This window comes from Sapajus apella, unplaced genomic scaffold (genome assembly GCF_009761245.1).
Source record: "Sapajus apella isolate SASKATOON/1434 unplaced genomic scaffold, GSC_monkey_1.0 scaffold12, whole genome shotgun sequence".
Taxonomy (NCBI): domain Eukaryota; kingdom Metazoa; phylum Chordata; class Mammalia; order Primates; family Cebidae; genus Sapajus; species Sapajus apella.
The window spans coordinates 12,897,531-12,924,181 of NW_022436952.1; the positions used below are offsets into that span (position 1 = coordinate 12,897,531).

At 34.4% G+C, this 26,651-nt stretch overlaps 1 protein-coding gene across 1 annotated transcript in view; it reads left to right on the plus strand.

The window, feature by feature from the left end:
* The window catches only part of STXBP4 (syntaxin binding protein 4), a 164,620-nt gene that overhangs the window by 69,816 nt on the left and 68,153 nt on the right, over positions 1-26,651 (plus strand). Inside the window, exon 13 of the mRNA XM_032279278.1 lies at positions 23,794-23,970. Coding sequence (XP_032135169.1) covers positions 23,794-23,970 — 177 coding nt within the window. The remainder of the gene's footprint in view (positions 1-23,793; positions 23,971-26,651) is intronic.

The window sequence follows — 26,651 nt, forward strand, 5'->3', positions numbered from 1 at the left end:
GTGTCTAGGGCAAGAATGGCAGAGGGTGGAGGGATTGGGGAGGGATAGCATTAGGAGAAATACCTAATGTAGATGACAGGGTGATGGATGCAGCAAACCACTACCATGGCACATGTATACCTATGTAACAAACCTGCACGATCTGCACATGTACCCCAGAACTTAAAGTGTAATAAATAAATAAGTCTTTAAGGCAAGAATATTTTTAACATTTATTTGTTGGTAATAAAAAGCAAATATTTATTTCACTTTGCATTATTGTTCAAAGAATTTGAAATGGCTTACTATAAAACAAATATATGACAATATCATAAAATGAAAACCCAAATGACAAATAAAATATAAACAGGAGAACATTGTTAGAGATCAGCAGTGATCACCTGACTTTGAATCTCCCTCCCATACTCCCCCTAGAAAACATAAAAATCAACAAAGAAATCAAATAGAACCATACAGGACTCATATTTTCAATATGACTGTGACAGAAAACACCACAGTCTTTAAAGTATGTATAAATAAAGTAAGAAAAGTAGTAATTCCAACAAACCTGTTGCAGCTTGCCTGTACTGAAACCTGGGATAGAGAGAACAGAGGAAGCAAGGCTTGAAAGACTCTGAAATAAAGAGTAGAGAGAAACAATGAATTAGATGAAGAACAAACAAAATCACCCCCAGAAAGAGAAAGTGTAACAATAAATGCCAGAATACTGAACATAGGTCAGGACTTGGTGGTTCTTAGCACTAGCTACAAAAAAAAAAAAAAAAGAAGAAGAAGACTTCAAGGTATGGATGCAATCAGAAATGGCAGCCTTGAAGAACCATTGCTTCTGGGAAAGAATCAGATAAATAGAGAATGGATAGAATTCCTTGGAGACTAGGCAATGATGGGAAAGAAGGAAATAAGAGGGGAAAATTAAAGATCTTATAGAAATGAAATCAGAACACAATTTACTCATCCACCCACCCTACCCTATCACCATCAACAACAAGATCCATAAAAGAAACGGCACAGAAGAGGGTACTCTTGAACTAAGAAGTTTTTCTATGAAATAAAAAAGATTAGAACAAAAATTCTGTCCCCATCATTATAAAACAACTGAAAAAAATTAGATGATATCTATGAAAGCTTTCCTCCTAATGAAAACTTTCCAAAACAATTTAACCACAAAGCTTAAGAAAACTGTGATGTTACACTCCATGCTCAAGGGGATATCCTCAAATAAGCATTTGGGGCTAAGAAAAAGATACTTCAAATCAGAAACTTAAAAAATAATAATAGTAGATATTGACCAAAAAAACAAAACAATAACTCAGGAAAAAGTGAAATGAGAGTTGATAAAACTTAGAAAAGAAGGAAGAGACAAAATCATATCAGTAATGAAAACTAAATTACAAATTGCCCCAGGAAGAATATAATCAAGTGAAAAGACAATGAAGAAAACAAGATAAACAACTAGGAAAGTGAAAATGAAATCAAGACATAAAAGCCAATAAAAATAATTGAACGGCACTAATACTTAGAACTATAATCCAAGAAAACTTTCTAGAATTAAAGTAAGACCTGAATCTAATATCAGGTACAGGGGAAATCTGACCTGGAAAAATTAACTCTACAATATATTCTAGTAAAATTATTAGACTTGAAGGATAGAGGGAAAAAAAAATGCACAGTGCCTCCAAGTAAAAAGATCAAATAACTTACGAAGGCAATAGAATTAGACTAGCATCAGGTTTCTCAAAACAACATGCAAAGTAAGACAATAGTGGAACAACATTTTCAAGACACCAAAGGAAAGAAAGAAAGTATACAAAAATGTTGTATACAGCCAACCTAACTTTAAAATATCAAGGCCATAGAAAACAGTTTGGACTATACCAGTACTAAAATGTTTCCAAACAGTGAGAATTTATTTTATTGCATAGGTGAGACTAAAATAAGTCAGTGCATGGATGAAAGAATAATATGTCAACATTACACGTGTTAACAAAAGTCAAAAGATGAAACATTTTTTAATGGGAGAATAAGAAAGAAAAAAGAAGAAAACAGAATACATCATTTTGTTGCATAAGCAAAGAGTAGCCACCAACAAATATTGCTTAAAACTGATATCAGGTAAAAAATAGAGGAGATAGCAAGCACTTAAAAAGTAATAATGCAAAGGTAACCCAGAATGAAAATCCAAACCTTTATAAATGCCAAAAAGAATTGTTTAAGTAAAAAGGATACACAAAATAAAAATGCAGTAAATATACACAATAATTTCATCATAAGACAATTTGATAGAGCGACCAAACATAATGGTTATCTTATTTTACATGAATAAGATCAACTCGCCTATTTTTAAAAAAGTTTTTCAAAAAATATAGTTTGCCAAAACTGACCAGAGTAAAGATAGAAAGTCTAAAAGGCCATTTTCTGTAGAAGAGAGAAAGTAAGTTATCAAGAATCTATGCTAGATAAAAAGGCCAGACAAGATGGTTTTACAGAGAAATTTAACCAAACCTTTGACAGTTAGTCTCAAAACTGTATAAATTGCTTCAGAGTGTAAAAAATGAAAGAAAATTTTCAAATTATTTTCATGAAGCAAGTATAGTGTTGATGTATAAACTTAATAAAAATAGCACAAAAAAGATATAGTTAGAAAAGAAAAACAATTAGAAGCATGTGACTTGGAGAAGAAAAGATAAAACTATTTCTTTTTGCAGATGATATAGTAATAATCTGGAGTACCCTAGAGAGATAAAAGTAAATCGGTAAGTTGATAAGCAAGCAAGATATAAAATTAATATGCAAAACTAAATTGCATGCATATACACAAATAATAACCAATTAGAAGTTTTAATAGTTGAAGAGAAAGTAAAATTATATAGATAAATAGGCAAAATACCTGAACAGATAATGTACCAAAAAAGCTATAAAAATATTACTTAAACAAATGAAGATACTCAATCTCTTTCTCTCATAATAAAAGAAATGCTAGTTAAATCTATACTGTCATAGAACTTCTAGCCTCTAAGAAATTGTGGAATAAGACTCTGACAGAGGACAATAAAAACACAACTCCAGAACCTAAACGTTTAACAATAAGCAACTACTAAAGGAATTGGATAATGAGCATCATCAGACAAATTGCTCCTCCTGGAAAAGAAGCAGAATATTAACATGTACCTAGAAGTAAGAAGTAAAAATTACATGAAACAGTATTCTTTTTTTTTTTTTTTGGAGTCCTGCTCTGTCACCCAGGCTGGAGTTCAGGGGCACAATCTCAGCTCACTGCAACCTCTACCTCTTGGGTTCAAATGATTCTCCTGCCTCAGCCTTCTGAGTAGCTGGGATTACAGGTGCACACCACCATGCCGAGCTAACTTTTGTATTTTTAGTAGAAATGTGGTTTCGCCATGTTGGCCAGGCTAGTCTCCAACTCCCTACCACAGGTGATCTGCCTGCCTCAGCCTCCCAAAGTGCTGAGATTACAGCTGTGAGTCTCTGCACCGGGCCTGAAAGGGTATTCTTAGAGAGGTCTCACTTCTTTCTGTATCTTTTATGAACAAGGAAAATTACAAATATACTTACTTATTTTTGTAAAAGAAATCAAAGGAGGGATAAACTACACAACAACGAAATTGATTACCTACAACATGGGTAGACATGCATGTTAGGGTACAGGAAAGAGTGACACCTCTCTAAGAATACCTTTTCATATAATATTTACTTTTGTGTACACATTAACATTCTACTCGTTCAAAAATATATTAAAATTAAGATGGAAAGGGGAAAATAAACCTAAAACTGCAAGCATACTGAAGCAAATGAATCTAATTGTATTTCAAATGAATACCATAGTTATAGCAAAGAAAAAAAAATGATAGAACCAATTCAAGTAACTGGTGAACACAGTATTTGTGTTCAGTGTTTTGTCAGGATTGGACTGAGTTGGGAAAGAATTTCATACAAGTTCTAACCCTTTTCTTTTGGTATGTCTTTTTGTTTTGTTTTGTTGTTTTAGTAGTGGGGCAAAGCAGCTCTGAAACAATTTTAGATGCTTTATAGATCTGAGCAAATGTGTTGATCATTGTTGAGAAGCAGAATCTCAATGAAAAAGAAAAGGCAAAATAGAATGAATGAAGCCAAGAAAGGATCCTGAGCTGGGTGTGGTGGTATGCATCTGTAGTTCCAGCTCCTTAGGAGGCTGAAGTGGGAGGATGGCTTGAGTCCAGGAGGTTCAGGCTACAGCGTGCTATTATGGTGCCTGTGACTAGCGACTGTATTCCAGCCTGTGCAACATAGTGACACCCTGTCTCTTAAAAGGAAAAAGAAAGAAGGAAAGAACCCTGTGGGATGGACTTTAATTGTATGTATCATTGTGAATACATTATTTCTTATATATGTATGTGCATATGAACGTGTATATACACGTGTATATATATGCATGTATCTATATATACATATGTTCCTCAACAATGGGCTATGTCCTGATATACCCAAACCAAGTTGAAAATATCGTAAATAGTAAATGTGTTTAATACCCTACTAAGCCTATTATAAAGTCAAAAAATCATTAAGTCAAGTGATTGTAAGTCAGGGACCATCTGTATATGTATATCTTCCCTAGTTCTGTCGACTTAAAGGGCTAAGAAACAGACACCCTAGTAACAGTGAGCACATTACTATATCTAAGTGTCCAGATACCATTCCCCGCTAAAAGGAACCCATGCTATTCAGAGAAATGACTGATTTCAGAAATGAGGAAGGGTTAGTAAAATATAAGCCTGGAATATCTTATTATGCCAGAAAATAAGGACATGCTCAAATTGACAGGGGCATATCACAAGGAACTAGCTTGAAGGGGTTCCACTGGCCGAACATGGAAGAACTTGAGTAACAAAATAATTTAGTACAGTAATGTATTTCACAATATAGAAGAAATAGTAATTCATTAGTCCATACCATTAGTAAATAGATTAATTAATAGGGAGAAAAGAGTACTTTTGCTGTAGCAGGATATTGAATACTGACTGGTAATTGCAGAGAAGCTGCTAGATTTGGAAATCAGCATTTTACATCAATTTTAGTAAAGACTTGATCAGGCACAAATCATCCAATGCTAAATTTAGGGGAAAGTTTTGATGAAGAGCAGAGTATTTACATATTTGCATGGTTTTAAAGTATCTCTCTATAAACTGCTTATTAATTGCAAGGGGATAAAATAGCAACTATACAGTGGAGAAATCAGAAATCACCTTGACTGGTGCTAAAAGTTGATGTCACTAATAAAGAACATATGGGCATCGTGTGGCTCCAAATATGATGCCAAAAAAATTGCTACAGCATCACCTGTGTAGTTTTCTGGCCGAGAAGTATAACCTGAATCTAACCATGAAGATGTCAGGCAAGCTCAAAATGATATAAAGTTTTTTTAAAAAAAAAAAAATAGATGTGTATGAGGGGTGTGTGTGGGGGGGCAGTTATATTCTTTAGAAATGTCAATGCTATTTTCTTAAAAAAAAAAAAAAGTAATCAAAGTTTACAGATTAAAAGGTGCTAGAGACACAAGAAAACTAAATACAGCATCTGACTCCAGACTGGATCCTCTACCGGAATGGGAAAAATGCTGTAAAGGACATTATTGGGTCAGTTGACAAAATTGGAATACAGATGGTAGATTAAAGCATTGAATTGATGTTAAAATTCCTAAATTTGTTAACTGTACTGTGGTTATATAAAAGAATATCCTTGTTCTTAGGAAATATGTGATTATATAAGAGAATATCCTTATTCATAGGAAATATTGGAGGTTTTAGAGATAAAGGATGATGATGTATATGTTACCCTCAAATGATTTTAAAAAGTGTGTGCATATTTATATGTACATGTGCATTATTTATACACATATATGTAATTATATGTATATATAAATATTACATATATGAATATGTATATGAGAGAGATTGAGAACATGCAAAAATCTCAGCAAGAACCATTTACTATCAGTGCCTTACAAGAATCTGTTGTTTCTCACTCATGAACATGTTGGCAAAAGGATGAATCTGGGGAATTATGTAAATCTGGGCAAAGGATATGAGGATATTCTTTATACTATTCTTTCAGCTCAACTGAATTTTGAAATTATTTCCAAAGTAAAGTTTTTTTTTAAGTCCTCTATTTTGGGGTCAATTTTCAGACCCACATTTTATTAAAGATTTTTGTACTTTGATAAGACTTTTTAGTGCTTTTCATTCTGTGTCTTTTATACCTGCATGAGTTTGTATGGCCAGATCTTTTTACATTTTAGTGTTTGCATCCTGAAAATGGACATTTACAGATCTTTCTTGTTAGTTTTCATATGTAGAATAAATTAGGGGATTTTTTTTTCCTTAACTTTAAATTTTTATTTTCTCCTAAAGACTTGGAATATATAAACTTTAGAATATCAACCATGATTGATAAAATATTAATTATATTAAGGGCTGATATAAGATGTGAACCTAAAGAAAAATAGCATTTTCTTTTTCTAGCAGTACCTACTTTTTCCACATGAGGCCCTCCTGTATTTATTTCTGTGAAAGGATTAGTTTCTGTTATTAAGAAAGGTCATGTCTGCATGAATAAGTAACCAAAGGCAAATTTGTATCAGAATTTAATAAGACAAAAAACGAAAAAATGGGATATATATGAAAAAATATATAAACAAAAGAGAGAGTCTTATATGATTCACAGTGAATTGGCCAGGCACAGTGGCTCATGTCTGTAATTCCAGCACTTTGGAAGGCCAAGGCAGGTGGATCACTTGAGGTGAGGAGTTCAAAACCAGCCTGGCCAACATGGCAAAACCCCATCTCTACTAAAAATATAAAAAAATTAGCCAGGCATAGTAGCACTTCCCTGTAATCCCAGCTACTCAGGAGGCTGAGGCACAAGAATCACTTTAACCTGGAAGGTGGAGGTTGCAGTGAGCTGAGACTACACCACTGCACTCCAGCCTGGGTAACAGAGTGAAATTCCATCTCAAAACCAAAACCAAAGCAACAACAACAAAAAACAGTTAATTAGCCTAAGGATAAGTGCAGTAGATAATGAGGTTTGGAGTTATACCATCTTGGTTTATACCTTGACCGTGTCTCTTGCTAGCTTTTGACCTTTGTCAAACTGCTTTACCTTTCTGGGTCTCAGTTTCCTCATCTGTAAAATGGGTTTGATAATAAGATCTTCCATAATAATGTTAGGAGTATTAAGATAATATACATAGATGTTAATATGCGTAGCTATACAGCACATACCACTCAACAAATATTATTATAAATAATAGAAGAAAAAATATTAAGAGGTGAAAATGATTTGTATTAACTATTTAATAAACAGGAGGAAAAGGTAATTTTAACTGAGGGCATAAGGGGACTTTTCATAGATAAGGTGGCATGTGAGCTGAACCAGACACAGAAAGGGAAAGCATTTCAGACTGAGAAAACCACATGAAAATCAAGACATAAAAGGGGAAATTTGCTTGTGTTTGGGGTCAAAATAGACCTTCTTTTCTATGCTAACTTTATTTCTTAATATGTTTGTATCTTCCTATCCAAAAAAGTGATAATAATATCTACCTTATAAGTTTTTCATAGGACTTAAGAATTTAAGAGCCTAAACCTGTCAGGAATCTAGTTTTGAATACTAGTTTTCAACATGTATTCTTCTACCAATATCATTTTCAAAGACCCAGGAACAGAAGAGAAACATGGAAAGATGAAGCTGTTAGGAAATGACATTTCAGTGGGTGTGTTGGGGCCTACACATATAGGCAGTTGAATACCAACCTAAGATCTTAGACAGAGGACTGCCATTTAAAATATTTAACAAGGAGAAGAAATGAACAACTGTCTCCATGTATAATCTGGCCCCACTCTTTCTTTCATACTTCATGTCCAACTTGTTGGGCCTACTTTTTAGAAATCACAGAATTTTGCCACTTTTCACCACTTCCATCAGTGGTCTAAGCCGCTATCAAGTTCCGCCTGTATTACTGTTATAGCTTGCTACCAGATCACCCTGCTTTTACCCTCCTGCCTCACTCCCATACTGTCTAATCTGAACACAGCAGCCAGAAATACTGTTTTAAAACTGTACTTAGAACTCTCCAGGACTTTCCATTTCATTCAAAGTAAGCCAAAAATGCTGCAAGTAGAAACCTCCAAGTAACTGTTAAAGCCTATGAGGGCCTACATGACCTGCTGTCCTTTCCCCATCCTAATACTCCTTTTACCCCAAGGACCTCAGCTCTTACCACACCTCTCTCCACCCCTCTAATCATTCTCCAGCCCATCTGGTCTCTTTGCACCATTATTCTGCTAACACTCTAACCCTTACTGTGTGTGGAGGAGTTTCTTTTAGTATAACTGATTACTATCTTACATCTTAAATAATTTACTTAAATTTGCTCTTTATCTGTGTCCCCCAACTGGAGGATAAGCTTCACGAAGACAGCTATCTTGTATTTGTTCTCTGATTTATCTTACAACAATAGCTGGTAGAGAGTAAGTACTCAAACATTTGGTGAATGGATGAAGGGATAAATGAAGGATATACTTTAAGATTAAACTGACAGCAAGTTGGGAAGTAACCGAAGATCAGATAAAAGGCTATTGTAATAGTCTAGAACAGCACTGTCTGTTAAAAATATAATGAAAACCACTGATATACTGCTACATCTTCTAATAGCCACACTTTTAAAAACATAAAAAGAAACAAGATTAATTTTTATATATAATTTTAATCCCAACACTTTGGGAGGCCAAGGCAGGCATATCACTTGAGCCTAGGAGTTCCATTCCAGCCTGGGAAACATGGTGAACCCCCAACTCTACAAAAAATATTAGCATAAAATTCAAGAACTATTACATATAATGAAAGCAACTCTAAATTTAGCAGTATCAAAAAAGCATACTTCAAAATTTTTTCAGTTTTTATAGCCAATTTATGTAACACTATCAATAATTAAGATCTACATATTAGTTTATAGTAGAAAATATGTAAAATCATTTTTTATTTATATTATGAAAAATTTCAATGTCAGTATAAATTCTTATCTAGCTTCATAAACAAATTTTCCTTTTCCTTGCATTGTGTAATTTAACTCATTTACGTGCACTGTAACATCAATAAGAAAATGTAAATCACACTGCCATTTTCTTTTGTCTGGTTACTGAATATTAGATGCACATTCCTTTTGTTTAAGAAGATCTTTAATTGGAGTTAAAAGTACAGAAAATCTTTGTAAATCTCTTTCACAACTCAGCCAGGAAGTATTGGCAAATATAGCATCAGAAAATGTATTGTCTTCCTTTTTTCTTTTAACAGTTTTATAAACTACTGATGACTCATGGAATTTACGTACGTATACTAAACAGTGTTAGCAACTGTATCTGTGGTGCTTTTCATAAAATCAGCTTGAGACAGCTAAGCACAAATATTTTCAATATGTATCGTACAGTGGAATAAAACAATAAAGCAGTCTCTTTTTTGTTTGTCAATAAATTCAAAGTTTTATAGTTGTTCTTAATTTTACTTTGAGTTCTGGGATACATGTGCAGAACATGCAGGTTTGTTACATAGGTATACATGCGCCATGGTGGTTTGCTGCACCTATCAACCCATCATCTAGGTTTTAAGCCCTGCATGCATTAGGTATTTGTCTTTATGCTCTCCTTCCCTTGCCCCCCAACCCCAACAGGCCCCAGTGTGTGATATTCCCTTCCTATGTTCATGTGTTCTCATGGTTCAACTCTCACTTAAGAGTGAGAACATGCGGTATTTAGTTTTCTGTTCCTGTGTTAGTTTGCTGAGGATGATGGTTTCTAGCTTCATCCATGTCCATGCAAAGGACACGAACTCATTCTTTTTTATGGTTGAATAGTTTTCCATGGTGCGTATGTGCCACATTTTCTTTATCCAGTCTATCACTGATGGGCATTTGGGTTGGTTCCAAGTCTTTGCTATTGTGAATAGTGCTGCAATAAACATACGTGTGCATTTTTTTTATAGTAGAATGATTTACAATTTGGTGGGTATATACCCAGTAATGGGATTGTAGGGTTAAGTGGTATTTCTGTTTCTAGATCCTTGAGGAATTGCTGCACTGTCTTCCACAATAGTTGAACTAATTTGCACTGCTACCAATAGTGTAAAAGCATTCCTATTTCTCCACATCCTCTCCAGCATCTGTTGTTTCCTAACTTTTTAACGATTGCCATTCTGACTGGTGTGAGTTGGTATCTAATTGTGGTTTTGATTTGTGTTTCTCTAATGACCAGTGTTGATGAGTATTTCTGCATATGTTCGTTGGCCACATAAGTGTCTTCTTTTGAGAAGTGTCTGTTCATATCCTTTGCCCACTTTTTGATGGGGTTAATAAATTCAAATTTTTGATACAATGTAGCTGGAGCACCATTTGTCATGATGAAAACTTGTTTTTTATTTTCTATCTGAAACTCTTTTTTGACAGATATAAAAGGGTTAAAAATATCTACACTGCAAGTTTGATTTTTTTTTTTTTTTAGGTTGCAAATCAACATTTTATCATAAATTTGGAAGCTTTTGAGGCAGTACGTGCCTGAAGTATGAATTTGGTAGTGTCTCTTGCATCTCAGCAACAGGAGAAATATCAGCAATCAGGGACTTAGAAATCAAAGTGTCAGATCTCATCCCAGACCTATTAATCTGCATTTAACAAGTCTTCAAGTGATTTGTTTGCACCTTGATATTTGAGAAGCACTTGTCCAGGTAATAGGCAATGGAGATTTAACTGGGTAATGATACCAAAATACACCAAATAGGTCTATGCTATTATACTAATATACGAAAAAAGTCTATGCAAAAGACATCATGAGGATAAAATCAACCAGCTTTAACAGTGATAGAATGTGCATTAATAAGCAGAGATAGCAAGACTTTGTAATTTAGTGACTAAGAGGCTGTTATGATGCTATCAACAAAACAGGATAAATGAGATTGAGGGTAAAGATGTGTGAATTCAGAGTAGTACTTAGTGTATAATTTTCAGTTTAAGCCATAAGAATATTGGCTTAACTTTACACTAAGTAGTGTATAGTTTCCAGTTTAACCCAAAAGAATTACATGTATACATCTGTGTATAGAAACCCACATGCATACATAGTGAAACAGCATTCATTTTATAAACATATTCACCATGAAAAAAAAGTAGACTACCCAAAATCAACCCTAAAAGTGTCCAATTTAAAAATATATTGACCATGGATACTATTCAGCTTCTCTTATACGCATAGAATGATATTATTCTGTTAAGAGGATTTTGATGATACAGACTTATTGTTAATGAAAGAGTTCCTATGCTTTAGTGAAAATACCTTTCCATTTTTCCAAAGATTTATTTTTTTCACAATAAATGAGTCTTTAAAAATTACAAATAGAGTGTGTATAATTTCTCTTAAAATTTTTTAAAAACTAGAAACTTAAATTGTATGAAATTTGACAGTTTCTTTCCTTTGATATCATTTTGAAGATCTTGACATGAAGTCAGTATAGCACTAATTATCATACCGTGTAAATTCCTTAAACATATAGATAACCTAATTATTAAAACAAGCTGTGAAGGGCTCATTTTTCACTGGAAGGATAACCTTCATTGTGTTAACTCAATCAGGGATAGCTACCAGAATATCTATTCACTGCTTTGTAAAGAATTGGCTCTACTGTTCTCTAAAGCTCAAGTACTTTTTTATGAGTTTTTATGCCTTGTAGAATAACCGAGCTTAAGTTTAAAATCATGAGCACAATTTCCCATGAAATTATTGTTATTTTTTCTTCAAGTTCTAACAACTTTTAACAGGCATGGGCCGCTCTTTTAGCAACTTCCTTTGATCAACAACTTTCTAAAGCCTACTCTCACACTTAAGTTGTTTTTAAAGTTTCTTTCAGCATAGTGTTATGACCTAAGGCAACAATGAATCGGTGAATAGTCCAAAACCAAAATATTTAGCTTGTCTGAACCGGTCTCTTCCCTAAAGAAACATGGGATATTTTGCATTTGGTAAATTCTCTGGGTTCAGATAAGCCCAGTTGTAGTTGGCCTCACCTGTGTAAAGGTTGGGTTCAGTTCTTGAGGAGAGCATGAAGTCCTCTGAGGCAGAAATGTAAGGTCAAATCAACACAGGATTGTCTATGGACAATTGAGGTTGAACCTGAATCTAATAACAGCTGGTGTAGCTGACATGTGAGCTATCTTAGTTTACAGATGAAACAACAAAGGAAACTTTAAGAACAAATTAAATATATCTTTAAAAGGAACAAAATAAGTGATTACTAAAGTACTATTCACATTTTCACACTTTTAAAGATTGTGTTTCTTTGTGTAATTATTTAAAAAGCAATAAATTCTCTAATTTTTAGAATTGATATGATTTCTTTTTATTTTTCTTTAGTGATCTAAATTTTTACTAGTTTTTCAGTATAGCACTAGTAGGTATTTTAGAGGCTATCTCATCTTCAGAGGGAAAAAGAAGAAAAATACATATACTTGTCAGTCTTTTCTGTTCTAAAAGCATGCTGTAGTAAAATGTTCCTGTTTCCATTTCAGATAGTCACTTGTGGCCTCAGAATGTCAACTTTTATTTTTATTTTCTATCAAAAACCCTCTTTACACAGATCCCTCTTGCTATTCTTTTATAGCCACACCACCTCCTACTGTGCTCCCCTAACACCTGGCACTACTAATCTATTCTATGTCTCCATAATGTTGCCGTTTCAAGAATGTTGTATAAATGGAATCATACAGTATGTCATTTTTTGGGATTGGTTCTTTTTACTCAGCAACAATTCCCTTGGGATTCATCCAGATTCTTGTGTGTATCTGTGGGTTGTTCCTTCTTATTGATGATTGCGTTTAAAACTAGTTGATTCTAAATAAAGTTGGTGGATTGTATTCATGTCAGTTTCCTAGATGTGATATTCTATTATAGTCATGCAAGATGTAACTGCTGGGGGAGGTTGGATAAAGACTGCACTCTCCTCTACATGCCAACCTGTAAGAGGCCAAGGGAGGAGGATTGCATGAGACCAGGAGTTCAAGATCAGCCTGAGCAACAAATCGTGACTCCATCTCTACAATTATCTGAAAAAGCTTTTTCATATATAATTTTTTAAATTTTAATAATGATTTTTAAAAATATATATATACTTTAAGTTCTGGGTTACATGTGCAGAACATTCAGGTTTGTTACATAGGTACACACATGCCATGGGTTTGCTGCACCCATCAATCCATCATCTACATTAGGTATTTCTCCTAATGCTATCCCTCTGCTACCCTCCAACCCGCGGACAGGCCCCAGTGTATGATGTTCTCTTCCCTGTGTCCATGTGTTCTCATTGTTCAAGTCCCACTTACGAGTGAAAACATGCAGTGTTTGGTTTTCTGTTCCTGTGTTAGTTTGCTGAGAATGATGGTTTCCAGCTTCATCCATGTCCTTGCAAAGAACATGAACTCATTCTTTTTTATGGCTACATTCCATGGTATATATGTGCCACATTTTCTTTATCCAGTCTATCATTGTTGGGCATTTGGGTTGGTTCCAAGTCTTTGCTATTGTGAATAGTGCTGCAATAAACATACCTGTGTGTGTGTCTTTAAAGTAGAATGATTTATAATGTTGAGGGTATATATCCAGTAATGGGATTGTGGGGTCAAATGGTATTTCTGGTTCTAGATCCTTGAGGAATCGCCACACTGTCTTCCACAATGGTTGAACTAATTTGCACTGCCACCAACAGTGTAAAAGCGTTCCTATTTCTCCACATTCTCTCCAGCATTTGTTGTTTCCTGACTTTTTAATGATCGCTGTTCTAACTGGCGTGAGATGGTATCTCATTGTGATTTTGATTTGCATTTCTCTAATGACCAGTAATAATGAGCTTTGATTGGTGTATCTGAAAGTTGGAAAAGGCATTTTTAAAAGATTTTTTTAAATCTCTGAGAAAAAAAGTTATAAAGCTCTTATGGTGATAGACAGCAATCTGGTTGAAGAATCTTATTAAAGAAACTTAGTTGAATTTCTTTTACATTTCTTCCTTTTTTGTGATTCAGAAAATGACTCTTGTATTCTCTACTGTTAGACTCTGCCCAAGAAACTGCCTAAGGTGAAGACAGTGAGCTTGGAGAAAGGAACACCAGCACATAGCTTTTGGATAGCCCAGCTGACATTCCTGTTTGCACAGACACCAACATACCTAATGATTCATTAGAGGTGAATGTAGCCTTCTAAGCAAGCATTGGCAAACAAAGGTGTCTGTTTCAAAATTCTCATTTCCAAATAGTTGTCTTTTTAATTGTAGAAAATATCTTACCATCTTAAGGATTCTAAGAGAAATTTTATTATTTTATTTATAATATAGAACTCAATTTAGGATCACAGAATTTTCAATGTTGGAAGAGTCTGCAATTCTTCATAGGAACCTTCCAGTTCATTTGATTATTGCCTGTAGTAGGTTGGCTTAGTTAGAACTGATGCTGATAAAGTTCTAGGTTCCATACTGTGAGCCACTTATTTTCTGGCTATTCAGGGACCACATGTCATACTTTCTCATCAATTGTTTCACATAGCCCTGTAGTAACTTATAAGGGAGACCTGGTAAGAGAATTTAAGAAACATTTATTAAATGCATGCTTTATATGGAGTCATTGTGAATGCTAAACATACAGTTCTACAAGGAGCTCTCAAATTAGTAAGGAAAAAGAAAAATAGAGCAAAATCATCACTTTCTAGAAAGCATTTTATAATAGGTGTCCTGTGGCTTGTGAGTTATTAGAGGCATATCTATATAGAAAAGTAGGCATTACTTTCCATAATTTTCTTTGCTTTACTAAAAACAAACAAGTACACATCACTAACATTTTATTATTCAGTTGCTAAGAGAACACCTTTCAGGGTATATTTTAAACATCTACTTAGAAGCTGAACATTTTCTGTTTTTTAAGGTTAGAGCAATATAAATTAATTTGGCTGACAAACTAGTAAATTTTACCCAAGGAGGAAGTAGTGATAAGGCAGTTGATACTATAAAACTCTTATCTTGGCAGTTTACTATGTGAGAAACACTTTCTGTCCCTTACTTCAGCATGGGACTCATGACATTGTGTTAAATGATTTATTCACAAGCTATTTTAGAGTTAAAAACAAGACTTCTCTAGTTATGAGTAATCTCACATAAATAAATCACTCTATTTGAAGATATTCCTTTGATTAACTGTCATCCATGTTACATATCAAAGATTGTCTGTAACCATGGATTTGAAATTAAATTGTGAACTTCATCTCAGTTCTTCAGTAATGAAAGCAGCTGACTTCCTGGTGTGGTTGCTAGTGGTATTCTGCTCCTCCTGCCACTTGCCCTTTATCTTGTCTCTGTCCGCTTCCTAGCACTGCTTTTTCCTCTTTCCTCCTTTCATATTCTTAATTAATCACTGTTTTCCCCCTTTTATACTGTAATTATAAGATCTCTTTACATTGTAGTTATTAACCCTATTTCTACCAATTCTGCAATATATATTTCCCTCTGTCTACAAATTGTCTATTTTTTTTTGGAGTTTTTAAACTTCAAAAGTGTTTTTATGTGTCAAACCTTTATTTTTCCTTTTTTATAACTTTATTAAAGTTCATTCTTAGCCATATTTCAGATATATATTTACCCAGATCCCTCTAATATCTTTATCTAAAAAATTGCTTTGTTAGATACATGGTATGAGATGAGGGTCTATACTTTACACTGTTTTTTTCAAATAGCTGTTGCAACCACTTTTGTTTTGTGTTATCACCATTATCATACATTAAATTCTTACATAATCTAGAGTCTGTTTGGGCTATCTGGTCTTTCTAGTTGCTTTTTCAATAAATATTTATTAGATGAATGACCGTTTTATCTAACTCCTCTTTGGCCAGTACCAACTATTGCTGCTTTATGAAACTTAGATCCTTGGGCCATGTTTCCTCTTGTTTCTCTCTTTCTTTATCTTTTCTTGCTTCAAAATTTGCTTACCAGTTTTCACTGATTTATTCATCCACATCAACTTAAGAATCTTTTTATTTAGATCTTGTTATGTCTAGTTTCGAATTTAGAATTCTTGGTCAAATTCCTCCAAAACAAAATTTGATGAAATTTTGGTTCCAATTTAATTAAATCTCTAAAGGTTAATTTGGAAGGAATATATTTCTGTTTTAAAGACAGAGCTCTCTTAAATCCCAAACTTCAAATGAATTCTTATGTTTAATACCCCTAAAAGTTGCTTTTGAACTGTACCATTTTTCAGTGAAAAGGGTTTAATATGCAATTACGAAAGGAAGTTTCCAATACTACAAATTTTCCCTTTTGGTACATGTGTAACCAGAATTGGAGAATTAGAAAAATAGTTTTTTTTTTCTTTTTCTATGTCAGCCTTCATTAAAGCAGAAAATACATGTTCAGGGTTAAATATATTGTTCAAAGAGGTTGTAACTAATTAATATTTATATTACGACTAAGTTTCATATGATGAAAATTGTCAGCTAGGTATATTTTTATATCTGTCCTTGATTAGGGACTTCTGTTTATAAAGGAGATTGAAAATTGTTTCTTTGATATTCTTTGATGTTCAGAGTCAGAAATCAATTTTGCACCTTTTGGTGAGTGAGGCAGCTGCAGGTAAAACAGTTGAAAGCTCTTGGGAGGGTTAATTAGAGCTAATTATAATGTGATTGACCTGCTTTTCTTCCAAAGCTTAACCAATCTTTCTTGCAAAATGAAGATTTTGCTTTCTCATACAAACTAAAGAAAGTCTTTCTTTCTTCAAGTCCTAGATACCCATCATTATTACACACTTTATAAAGGAAAGTTGCTACCTAAATTGTGGAATCAAGGAATTAGGAAGGGTTGAAAAAGACCTTCAGGATTAGTCTTAGAGAACATGCACTATATTTCTCATGATGTAAATTTGTTTTTGTTGTTGTTGTTGTTGTTGTTGTTGTTGTTTTGAGACAGATTCTCGCTTTGTCACGGAGGCTGGAGTGCAGTGGTATGATCTCAACTCACTGCAACCTCTGCCTCTCAAAATTCAAGAGATTCTCCTGCCTCAGCCTCCCAAGTAGCTGGGATTACAGGTGCCTGCCACCATGTCCATCTAATTTTTGTATTTTTAGTATAGATGGGGTTTCACCATATTGACCATGCTGATCTCAAATTCCTGACCTCAGGTGATCCACCTGCCTTGGTCTTCCAAAGTGCTGGTATTACAGACATGAACCACTGTGCCTGACTGAAAATTGTAATTTTTAAGGAAATATAAACTAATGTTCATAATTTTAAAATCTTATATATAATGAAAACAAGAAATAAACTTGACAAGCAAGTATAACTGTTATTTTTAACCTTGCTGTTTTCTTCATTCTACTTAGTCTTATTTGCTTGATAAATACTGTAAAAAGATTTTTAAAGATTTATATTGAAAGAATATAATACAGCCAGGTGTGGTGGCTTACGCCTGTAATCCTATCACTTTTGGAGGCCGAGGCAGGCAGATCACTTGAGGTCAGAAGTTCGAGACCAGCCTGGCCACTATGGTGAAACTTCATCTCTACTAAAAATACAAAAATTTGCCAGGCGTGGTGGCACGTACCTGTAGTCCCAGCTACGTGGGAGGCTGAGGCAGGAGAATCACTTGAATGTGGGAGACCGAGGTTGCAGTGAATCCAGACTGGCCACTGTACTCCATCCTGGGCAACAGAGTGAGACTCTGTCTTAAAAAAAAAAAAAAAAGGAATATAATGAAATGATTTGCCTATTATGATATGATGTTTCTCAAAGCATGGTTTATCCTTGTTATTTTAATTATTAAATGAAATATAGTTCTAATATTCCCATAAATCTGAACCCTTTTTTGAAGAAATGTCCTATGAAAGCCTCTTGCCTAATAAAGTTCCCTAAGGCAGTTATCATATATGAAAAATGAAATAGTCATTTTCATGGTTTGTCAACTCAGTTTTATCTCATTTTACGTTAAATAGAGCACCTGCTCATATTAGATAGGGTTTTTGCTCTCAGACAGATTGTGTTCTAATTTGGGCAGTCAAGACTCTTTGATTTTAGAAAGTTGGGTAATAAAGTATTTTAATGACATTTCAAGATAGGAAGAGTACTAAATATGTGATTAATTACAGATAACAAGTCTAAAAGATAACAAAGGAGGAAAAGATCATTTATGCAAAAGTAGACTGGAAAAAAACAGATAAAGTGAAATTTGAGATGGATTTTGAAGGACAAGTCATAACTAGATGATGGAAAAAGGTGAAAAGTATATATACCTAGAGGATTAATGTGACCCAAAGTATCTTGGGAAATGTGGTAAGCTAATGTACTTGGTTATGATAATCATGTGAAAGTTAAGTGGACTAAAGCTAGTAAGTAGGTTGATTTGGAATAAGTAGTAGAGAACTTTGAAGAATGAGGATATATTTTTATCATGGACCATGATCTAAGTACTAAGTTGGTACTTCAGCAATATTTTGAGGAAATCAATCTTTCAGAAGTATGCAGAATATATTACAGTAAAGAACACAGTAGGCAGGGTGATCACATATGTGATATTCATAGTACCCAAGCATGAGGTGATAAAGATATAAGTCAGTAATACAGTGGTAAGAATGGAAATTAAGCAATGGCTGCAAATTACATTATAAATGAAGATTTCACAGTGCCTAATTACTGGTTAGGTAAGGAGGAGGAGGAGTTGGCTAGATGAATCATGGAGGGGGAGTGAGGAAAGAGAAAAGAAAGCATATGTCAGAGGTTTATTAAAAAGTTCTAAGAATTCATATTCTCCCCCATAAACATTCATGCCTGAGGGGTGAGTTATACCTTCAGTTGTTAATATCTGCAAAGCACTTTGAGATTATCCATTGAAAGGTATATTACATATATTTTAACAAATCAGACTCATAAGTTAAAGAAACTAGATATAACTTGCTTTTAAACATTTTCATTCAAAAGCCCTTTTCCTGAAGTAACCCTTAATCTTTTTCACAAGCTGTAATAGTACCAAGACCAAGAAAGGTTTTCCAAAGAGTGGATGTAGGAAGCTGATAAGAGAAGTATTCTTTAGGGCTTGGTAGCATAGGTTACATTGCACAAAAACATATATCTCTTGGCAGTCTCATTTTTCTCCTGTCACCTATTGACATTTTGAAAGATTTACTGATGAAGTTAAAAACTGCAGAACTTTTAAAGTTACTGATGTGGATGTATTAGCCTAATTACAGATGTGCTACTACATTTAATGCTTTTTCCTTCTACTATAGGGAGCCATTCATTAAAACTCATAACTGGAGGAAAGGGCTTTACATGATTGTTGCTAACATTAAAAAAGACATATGTAAATTGTGTTTCCAAACAACTCTCCAAAGTTCAGGAGCTGATGTTACTAATTGAATGCCTCAGGAAAACCCTTAATAAATTATTTTGTCTAGCTCTCTGATCACATAGGTGATTATGTATATTTTTTCAAAGTTTGAAAAAGGAAAAGGAAAAAAACTCTACCAAGAACTACAATAGTTTCTTTAACTCTCTTGTGAGTTGTTTTGATCTAATAACATAAGTGCGATTTCCAGTTATAAAAATGAGCAAACTGAGTCCTAGACAATTATATAGCTAGAAAATTTTTAAAAATCTAAGATTCTGATCCAAGATTGTAACCTAGTTATGTCCCATCCAAAGCCCGTGTTTTTTTGTTTGTTTGTTTGTTTGTTTTATTCTAATGTTACCTTGTAGGGAAAAAGTGCTGTATGTGGAAAAACACATGGTATATTTATTGTCCTGTGTATGAGCTGCTGCCGTCCTTTGTCCCAACACAAGTCCAAAGTATTGGTAGCCTACAAAGATTTTCATTAAGATTACATTTTCAAAGAAGAATTTGGTCTGATCTTCTTTAAAGATTTGTTATGAAAACGTGAGGCAGAAAAACCTCATTTTATAAAGGAACAGTGTGAGTTGAAGAAATTTCCTCAGTGTTGCCAAAAAAAAATTAAGCCAGAGATTTTACTTCATAATTTAGGATTCCCTTCTAGTACATTTGCTCACACCACTTAGTATTAAAAAGGATTATGCTCACGTGCATTTTCTGACTTACTACTATATCTTAGTTTTTCTTTTATTATCTAACCTTCTAAATGGAATTAAACTCTATCTAGTACACAGTAAATCAGTAAATAGACTACAGCATTTGCCCTGATGGAATTTCAGTTTCATGGTGAGGTACTGGGAAAATTCTGGCTCAATTGTTACTGACATAGGAGGCTGTACAGTTATTTATTAGAAGACAGCCTGGGAGGAAAAGAGAAAATGGATTTATGTGATCTTGTATTGCTAAATACGGCACACTGCTGTTATCTTTTCTTTACTGCTTCCTCTAAAAGTCATCATTTCAATGCACTAATCTTTTTAACAGCCACTCAGTGGTAACTGGGCTAGAACTTTGCTAAGGGGTCACATTCACCAACCTGACAGTTATACATTTACAAAAGAAATAGCATGAATTTATTCAGCATCAAAACCTCTGCATCTTTTACCACCCAACTACATTTCACACTGTATTACCATCAGTGCACTATAATGGCTATATAAATTCCATCCAGATTCTTCAGTTAATTAACTAGCATTCTTTGAACAAAAATAAAAGTGCTGTTTTTATAGATGAATAAAAGCTGCACAAAGTGAGTGTGAAGAAGACAAATCATCAAATTAGTTATTCTTCATTGCAGCTATGGAGAATTTTCTGCCCTTCCTCTTTCCCTTTAGAGGCTTTTTTTTTTTTTTTAAGCTTGATTGAATGAGAAATGGAGAGTAAAGCAGCCTCAAATATGCCTATTGTAATGGCCACATCATAGGCTTATCCAGGGCTGGACAGTGATAATTATGTCATCTACAAGTGACTTTTTTTTTTTTTCTAACATTTTCTGTAGTTGGCAAAGTAGTATAGCATAGTAGCCAACAACATGAACTTTATAACTATACTGCCAAATCTTAGCTGTCAATTTTTAGGTTTGTGATTCTAAATTACTTAACTTTCCTGTGCGTCAATGTCCTGTCTATAAAATGCAGATAATAATAGGAGGATAATAATAGACATATCCATGGCAGTGTGTGGATTAACTGAGTTGATGGATGTAAAACGTTGAGAACAGTGCTGGCACATAGTTAGCCGTTACCTCCTGTATGCACCACAGCAGTCTGGTGTGAAGTTGATCCAGCTGTGTCACTAGAGACTCTCTTGATCATCTGAACAAAATTGACTAGTGTGGTAGGCTAGGTTAGTGTCCCTTTCTTTTCCAGATACTTCTTTCTAAAAGTATTATTTTATTATAAAACAATTACTTTCAGATACAAGGAAATAAAGTTCTTTGAGTCAAGGGCATAGAAGGCAATTGGTTGGCCACATCTCTCCATCTGGCACCCTGCTGCCAGATTTAGCTTTCTAAAGCACTGTTTTCTCATATCATTTTCTGCTCAGAGGCCTTCAAGTCTTCTTGAGACTCAAGCTCCTTTGCCTGTCATGCCTGCCATTTCTACCAGAGCCTGACTTCCTCGCTCTCCCCAACCTTTTTTTATTCATTATTTCCCTATAGCAAGTCTGTACTCCAATCAAAATTAGTCTGTATTGTTTCTCAGTGTGCCACATTTCTTCTTGTCTCTATTCCTTTGTTCACATGGTTCTCTTTGTCTAACATCCTCTGTTCTTCATCCATTTATCTAAGTCATAGCTGATGTTCTAAGTTGAGACAGAAAAGGAGAAATTATCTTTTATCCCTTTGTCTTTTTGTCATAAACATGGTTGCTAGATGCAGTGGCTGCTAAATAAATGCTATCAATGAACGATCCTTTTGGCTTTACCTTCAAACTATATTTAGAATCTAACCATTTCATACCAGCTCTACCACTATCACCCTTACTGAAGCTACAGTTAATTTTTGCCTGTCTCCTTTTTCTTCTCCCTGCTTCCCCCCTTTGCTGACCACCTACAGTCTATTCTCAATACAGCAGCAAAAATAACACTTTTAAACTTTAAGTCAGATCACATCAATTCTTTGCTCAAAACCCTCCAATCATGTCCCATCTCACCCTGAGTAATACCAAAGTCCTTGCAATGGCCTACAAATTCTCTGAGCCTCTGCCACTTCACTCCACCTCCATCCCTACATTCACTCTTGTTACCACTCTGTCCTCATGTCTTATTATTCCCCTCTTCCGTACCACTCCTACCTCTGCTACACTGGCTTCCTTGCTGTTTTCTGAAAGATGCAAAGCACAACTTCATCTGCGGTCCTCCATGCAAACTGTTCCCTCTTCCTAGAAAGATCCTCCTTAGGAAATACTGACTCCATTCCCCCTGCAGGTCTCTGGCCAGTTATCCTCTCAATGAGACCTTTACCTCTCATCCCTGATTTACTATCTCCCCAAACCTTGAATGTAAATTCCAAGGAGCAAGAGGGAAGTCTTTTTGTCTATATTGTTTAGTGTTTACCCCCAATACTTGAAGCAGAACCTGACACATAATAAATACTTAATAAACCATTATTGAATGTATGAATGAAACACTGAGCCTTAAGAATATGCCAGCATTCCTAACCCTCCCAGCACTTCAAATCTATTCAGGCTCAAACTAAAGCAAATGTCCCATAACAGTTCTGAAAAAATTAAAATAGCCATAGTTTAATATTAGCCATGGCAATTGGAGCAGAAAGTTCTATTGCAGAGAAAAGAGATTTCTGCATCAAGTAAAGAAAAAGAAATGGTTTACAGTATATGAAGTGCCATATTAAATTATATTGGTGTCCTGGGGGACTGTCTTTGACCCAGTACCAAGGTATATTTTTTTCCCTCCAAGTACACTTTGAGAGAACAAGTAGCTTTGGCTACCCTATCCTCTTCCTAAGGTGGAAGTTATAACTGTATAAGGGTTTTTTGTTTTTTTATTTAGAGGCAGAGTAAAACAACAGAAAGGCAGCATTAATGTTGGAGTCAGGCAAATCTAGTTTCAGATTCTGGTGCTGCTGTGTGTCCTTTAACAGGTCATATAACTTCTCTGAGTCTTGCTTATGTATGAAATGGTTATTTTAATAATGTCTTTCTCTCAATATTGTTCTAAAGATTAAGTAAGAAAAGACACATGAAGCACCTGAGATACAACATGTGGTTCATAAATGTCTTGTGAGCATTGCATTCAATAACAGTTATGTGTTTTGCTACTGAATTCTACCTTTTGGCTTAAGTACTAGATAGATTAATGTCCATGAGAAAACTTTGGCCCCTGGAGATTGGTCCATGGAGAAGCCTCAAACACTACTATAAATCTCTCAGCAGCATCTGATGACATTGCAAGACCTTTTTAGAACATGAGTCCTACCACCTACTTTAGTTTTGTTGTACCCTACTCTTTGTATCCTTTGAGCCCATTCTTATTCTTCTATTTTCCATTTTCAACTCTCTTCTACTTCCTTTATTTTCAAAATATTATGCTAGGTATGTGAAGTCAAGAGATTCCATACTGAAATCAACTCCATACTGAAATCAATAAAGGAAAAAGTAAGATCAGCAATTACCTCACTTAATAAAGAATAAAGAACTAAAGAATATATGTATATTGACTTTTTAGAATTATAACTTCCAGGGCAATGAAAATATTTTGTATAAACCACTGACCTATTTCTTATGTATTTTTTTAAATGACATTAATTTTGAAATCTTTAGGAAGCCAAAGCTGTAGCTGAAGAAACAAGAGCCCTGCGAAGTCGGATTCATCTTGCTGAAGCTGCACAGAGACAGGCACATGGAATGGAAATGGACTATGAAGAAGTGATCTGTCTGTTAGAGGCCGAGATTACAGAGCTAAAGGCTCAGCTTGCTGATTATTCTGACCAAAATAAAGTAAGCAAAGCAGTCATCTCTTCCAGTTACCATGGTTTCCTTGCCGTTGTCATGTATCCTGTTTTCATTTTCTTTTCATCTGCACTTCTAAACTAGGTCAGTGTTTGTCTTCTATTATTTAGTGATAGGATGCTGTGTCCTGATGGGGGCAATGTAAAGGTCTTCAGCCTTCCTTTATCCAGATGGCTTTGGGATAGAAAAGCATGTGCCCCAAATTTATTTAGGTCATTGGTCAGCATTGTTCAGTTCAGGTATTAAATCCTGGAACTCTTTTTTTTTTTTTTTTTTGATATGGAGTTTTGCTCTTGTTGCCCAGGCTGGAGTACAATGGCACTATCGCAGCTCACCGCAACCTCTGCCTCCCGGGTTCAAGTGATTCTCCTGCCTCAGCCTCTTGAGTAGCTGGGATTACTGGCATGCACCACCATGCCCAGCTAATTTTGTATTTTTAGTAGAAACGGCGTTTCTCCATGTTGGTCAGACTGGTCTTGAACTCCTGACCTCAGGTGATCTGCCCGCCTTAGCCTCTCAAAGTGCTGGGATTACAGGCATGAGCCATTATTCCTGGCAGGAACTCTTTAATTGATTACATTGGTTTTCTTCTTTTTGTTTCTGAACTTGCTAATTTGTTTTATGAGAATGAGAGGCGGGGTGTCTAGGGATGGGTTTGCTTTTTGATTAGAGCATTCAAGGAAGTGTAAAAGTGAAAGAATGTTTGCTAAGGCCAATATAATTAATAGGAAGAAACTGAGTTTGATTTTTTTTTCTAATATAAGGTGTACTAAATAGATAATTTTCCAATTTCAGTAGCAAAATACTGAATGCTTTTCAGAAGTCAGTGTGAACTTTTTTTTTATTTTTTTATTTTTTTATTTTTCTGAGATAGAGCTTTGCTTTTGTCACTTAGACTGGAGTACAGTGGGCTATCTTAGCTCACTGAAACCTCTGCCTCCCAGGTTCAACTGATTCTCCTGCCTCACCCTCCTAAGTAGCTGGGGTTATAGGGGCCCACCACCACCCCCAGCTAATTTTTTGTATTTTTGTAGAGATGGGGTTTCACCACATTGGCCAGGCTGGTCTCAACCTCCTGACCTCATGTGATCCACCCGCCTTGGCCTCCCAAAGTGCTGGGATTACAGGTGTGAGCCACTGCGCCTGGCGTTGCAAACTTTTTTATGCAATTTTTTTTTACATAATATATACTATATTCAGTGAAGAGCCTTCAAAAAACTGTAATAGTCATATATATTTTTACTTCACTGAAGTAAGGTAGAAAATTGAGTAAACTGAAGTAAATATTCATAGACTTGTTCACTTATAAACATAACTGGTATTTATATCTCTAATCCAATCAGTTTCTAAGAGAACATAAAGCAAATTTGAATAATTTATGACTATTTATTTAAAAATTAAAAAGATGAATACTTTAAATATACTGTGTGAAAATGAAACTAGTGTTAGAAATGCGAAATACCAAAGAAAATTTTGAAATCTGTTAAAAGTCACTAAACAATTTCTCACATCTGTTCATTTAAACCAGTTCCACAAGAAGGCTGAAGTTCCCATCACCCTCTGGTAACACCACAGGCCAAGAGTAAAACATTTCGTTGACAAAGCAGCAATATTTAGGAATATTACATATTTGTTATTTTCGACCTAGTTTTTACATTATGAAAATAGAGATATGTGATTATGTTATGTAAATTTAGCCTGAGTATGAAAATATTTTGAGATTTATCAAAATGTCAAAAGTACTATTTATTATGGTTACTTTTGAAGTGAAAATCAAGTGTTTAATATTTTATTTTTAAGTAAGAGAGCTTTCATGAACATTCTCATGAATTTTTTTTTTTTTTTTTTTGAGCTTGGGTTATTTGTAATCTCTCTTCTAGCTCTTAACTGAGAAACATTTTTGTCCTAAGTTGCCTGGTAATATAATTAATTCAGCTTTTCTTTTTTCATAATGGGGGTCTCATGCCATTTCTCTTAACAAGACTCTAAGCCAGTAAGTAACCTGTCACTGAAAACAGTCTTTTTTAAAGAGCTGTTAGATATGGTCATCTCAACGTTCACGTTTTCTAAACCCAATACCAGTAGAAAAAAAGAAGGAAACCTTTTTCTTTTTTTTTAAATCATGAGATTGCTTAAAGAGATATTGACCAAGATGTTACAGAATTAAGATTCAAGTGTTTATTTGTAGGATAACAAATTATTTTTATAACAATGCTTTTATTTTTCATTATTTTTATCTTTATGTTATCTGTTTATTTATTTACCTTTTGGAGTTTTTGTTCATCTTCAACATAAGAAATAAAACATTCCTAGTACCTTTGAAGACCTACAGTGTTTCTTTCTAATTGTATCTCCTACCCTTTCCCTCAGAGATAACCATTTTCTTGGATTTATTGTTAACCATTTTCTCAAAAATTTTAAGTACTTATGTATATATTCCTTAATAATATGTTGTTTAGTTTTACCTGTTTATCAACTTTATATGACTCAAAATATACTCTCTGTATCATTCTGACCTGCTTTTCTTCATTCAACATTTTGTTTTTGCCTTTCATCTGTTTCAAGTTTTTAGCTAGTTTGTGTCTTATTGTTTTTTTGTACTCTATTTTGTGAATATACTACAGTGTAATTATCCATTCTGCATTTTATGGACAGTCCAAGTGTTTCTG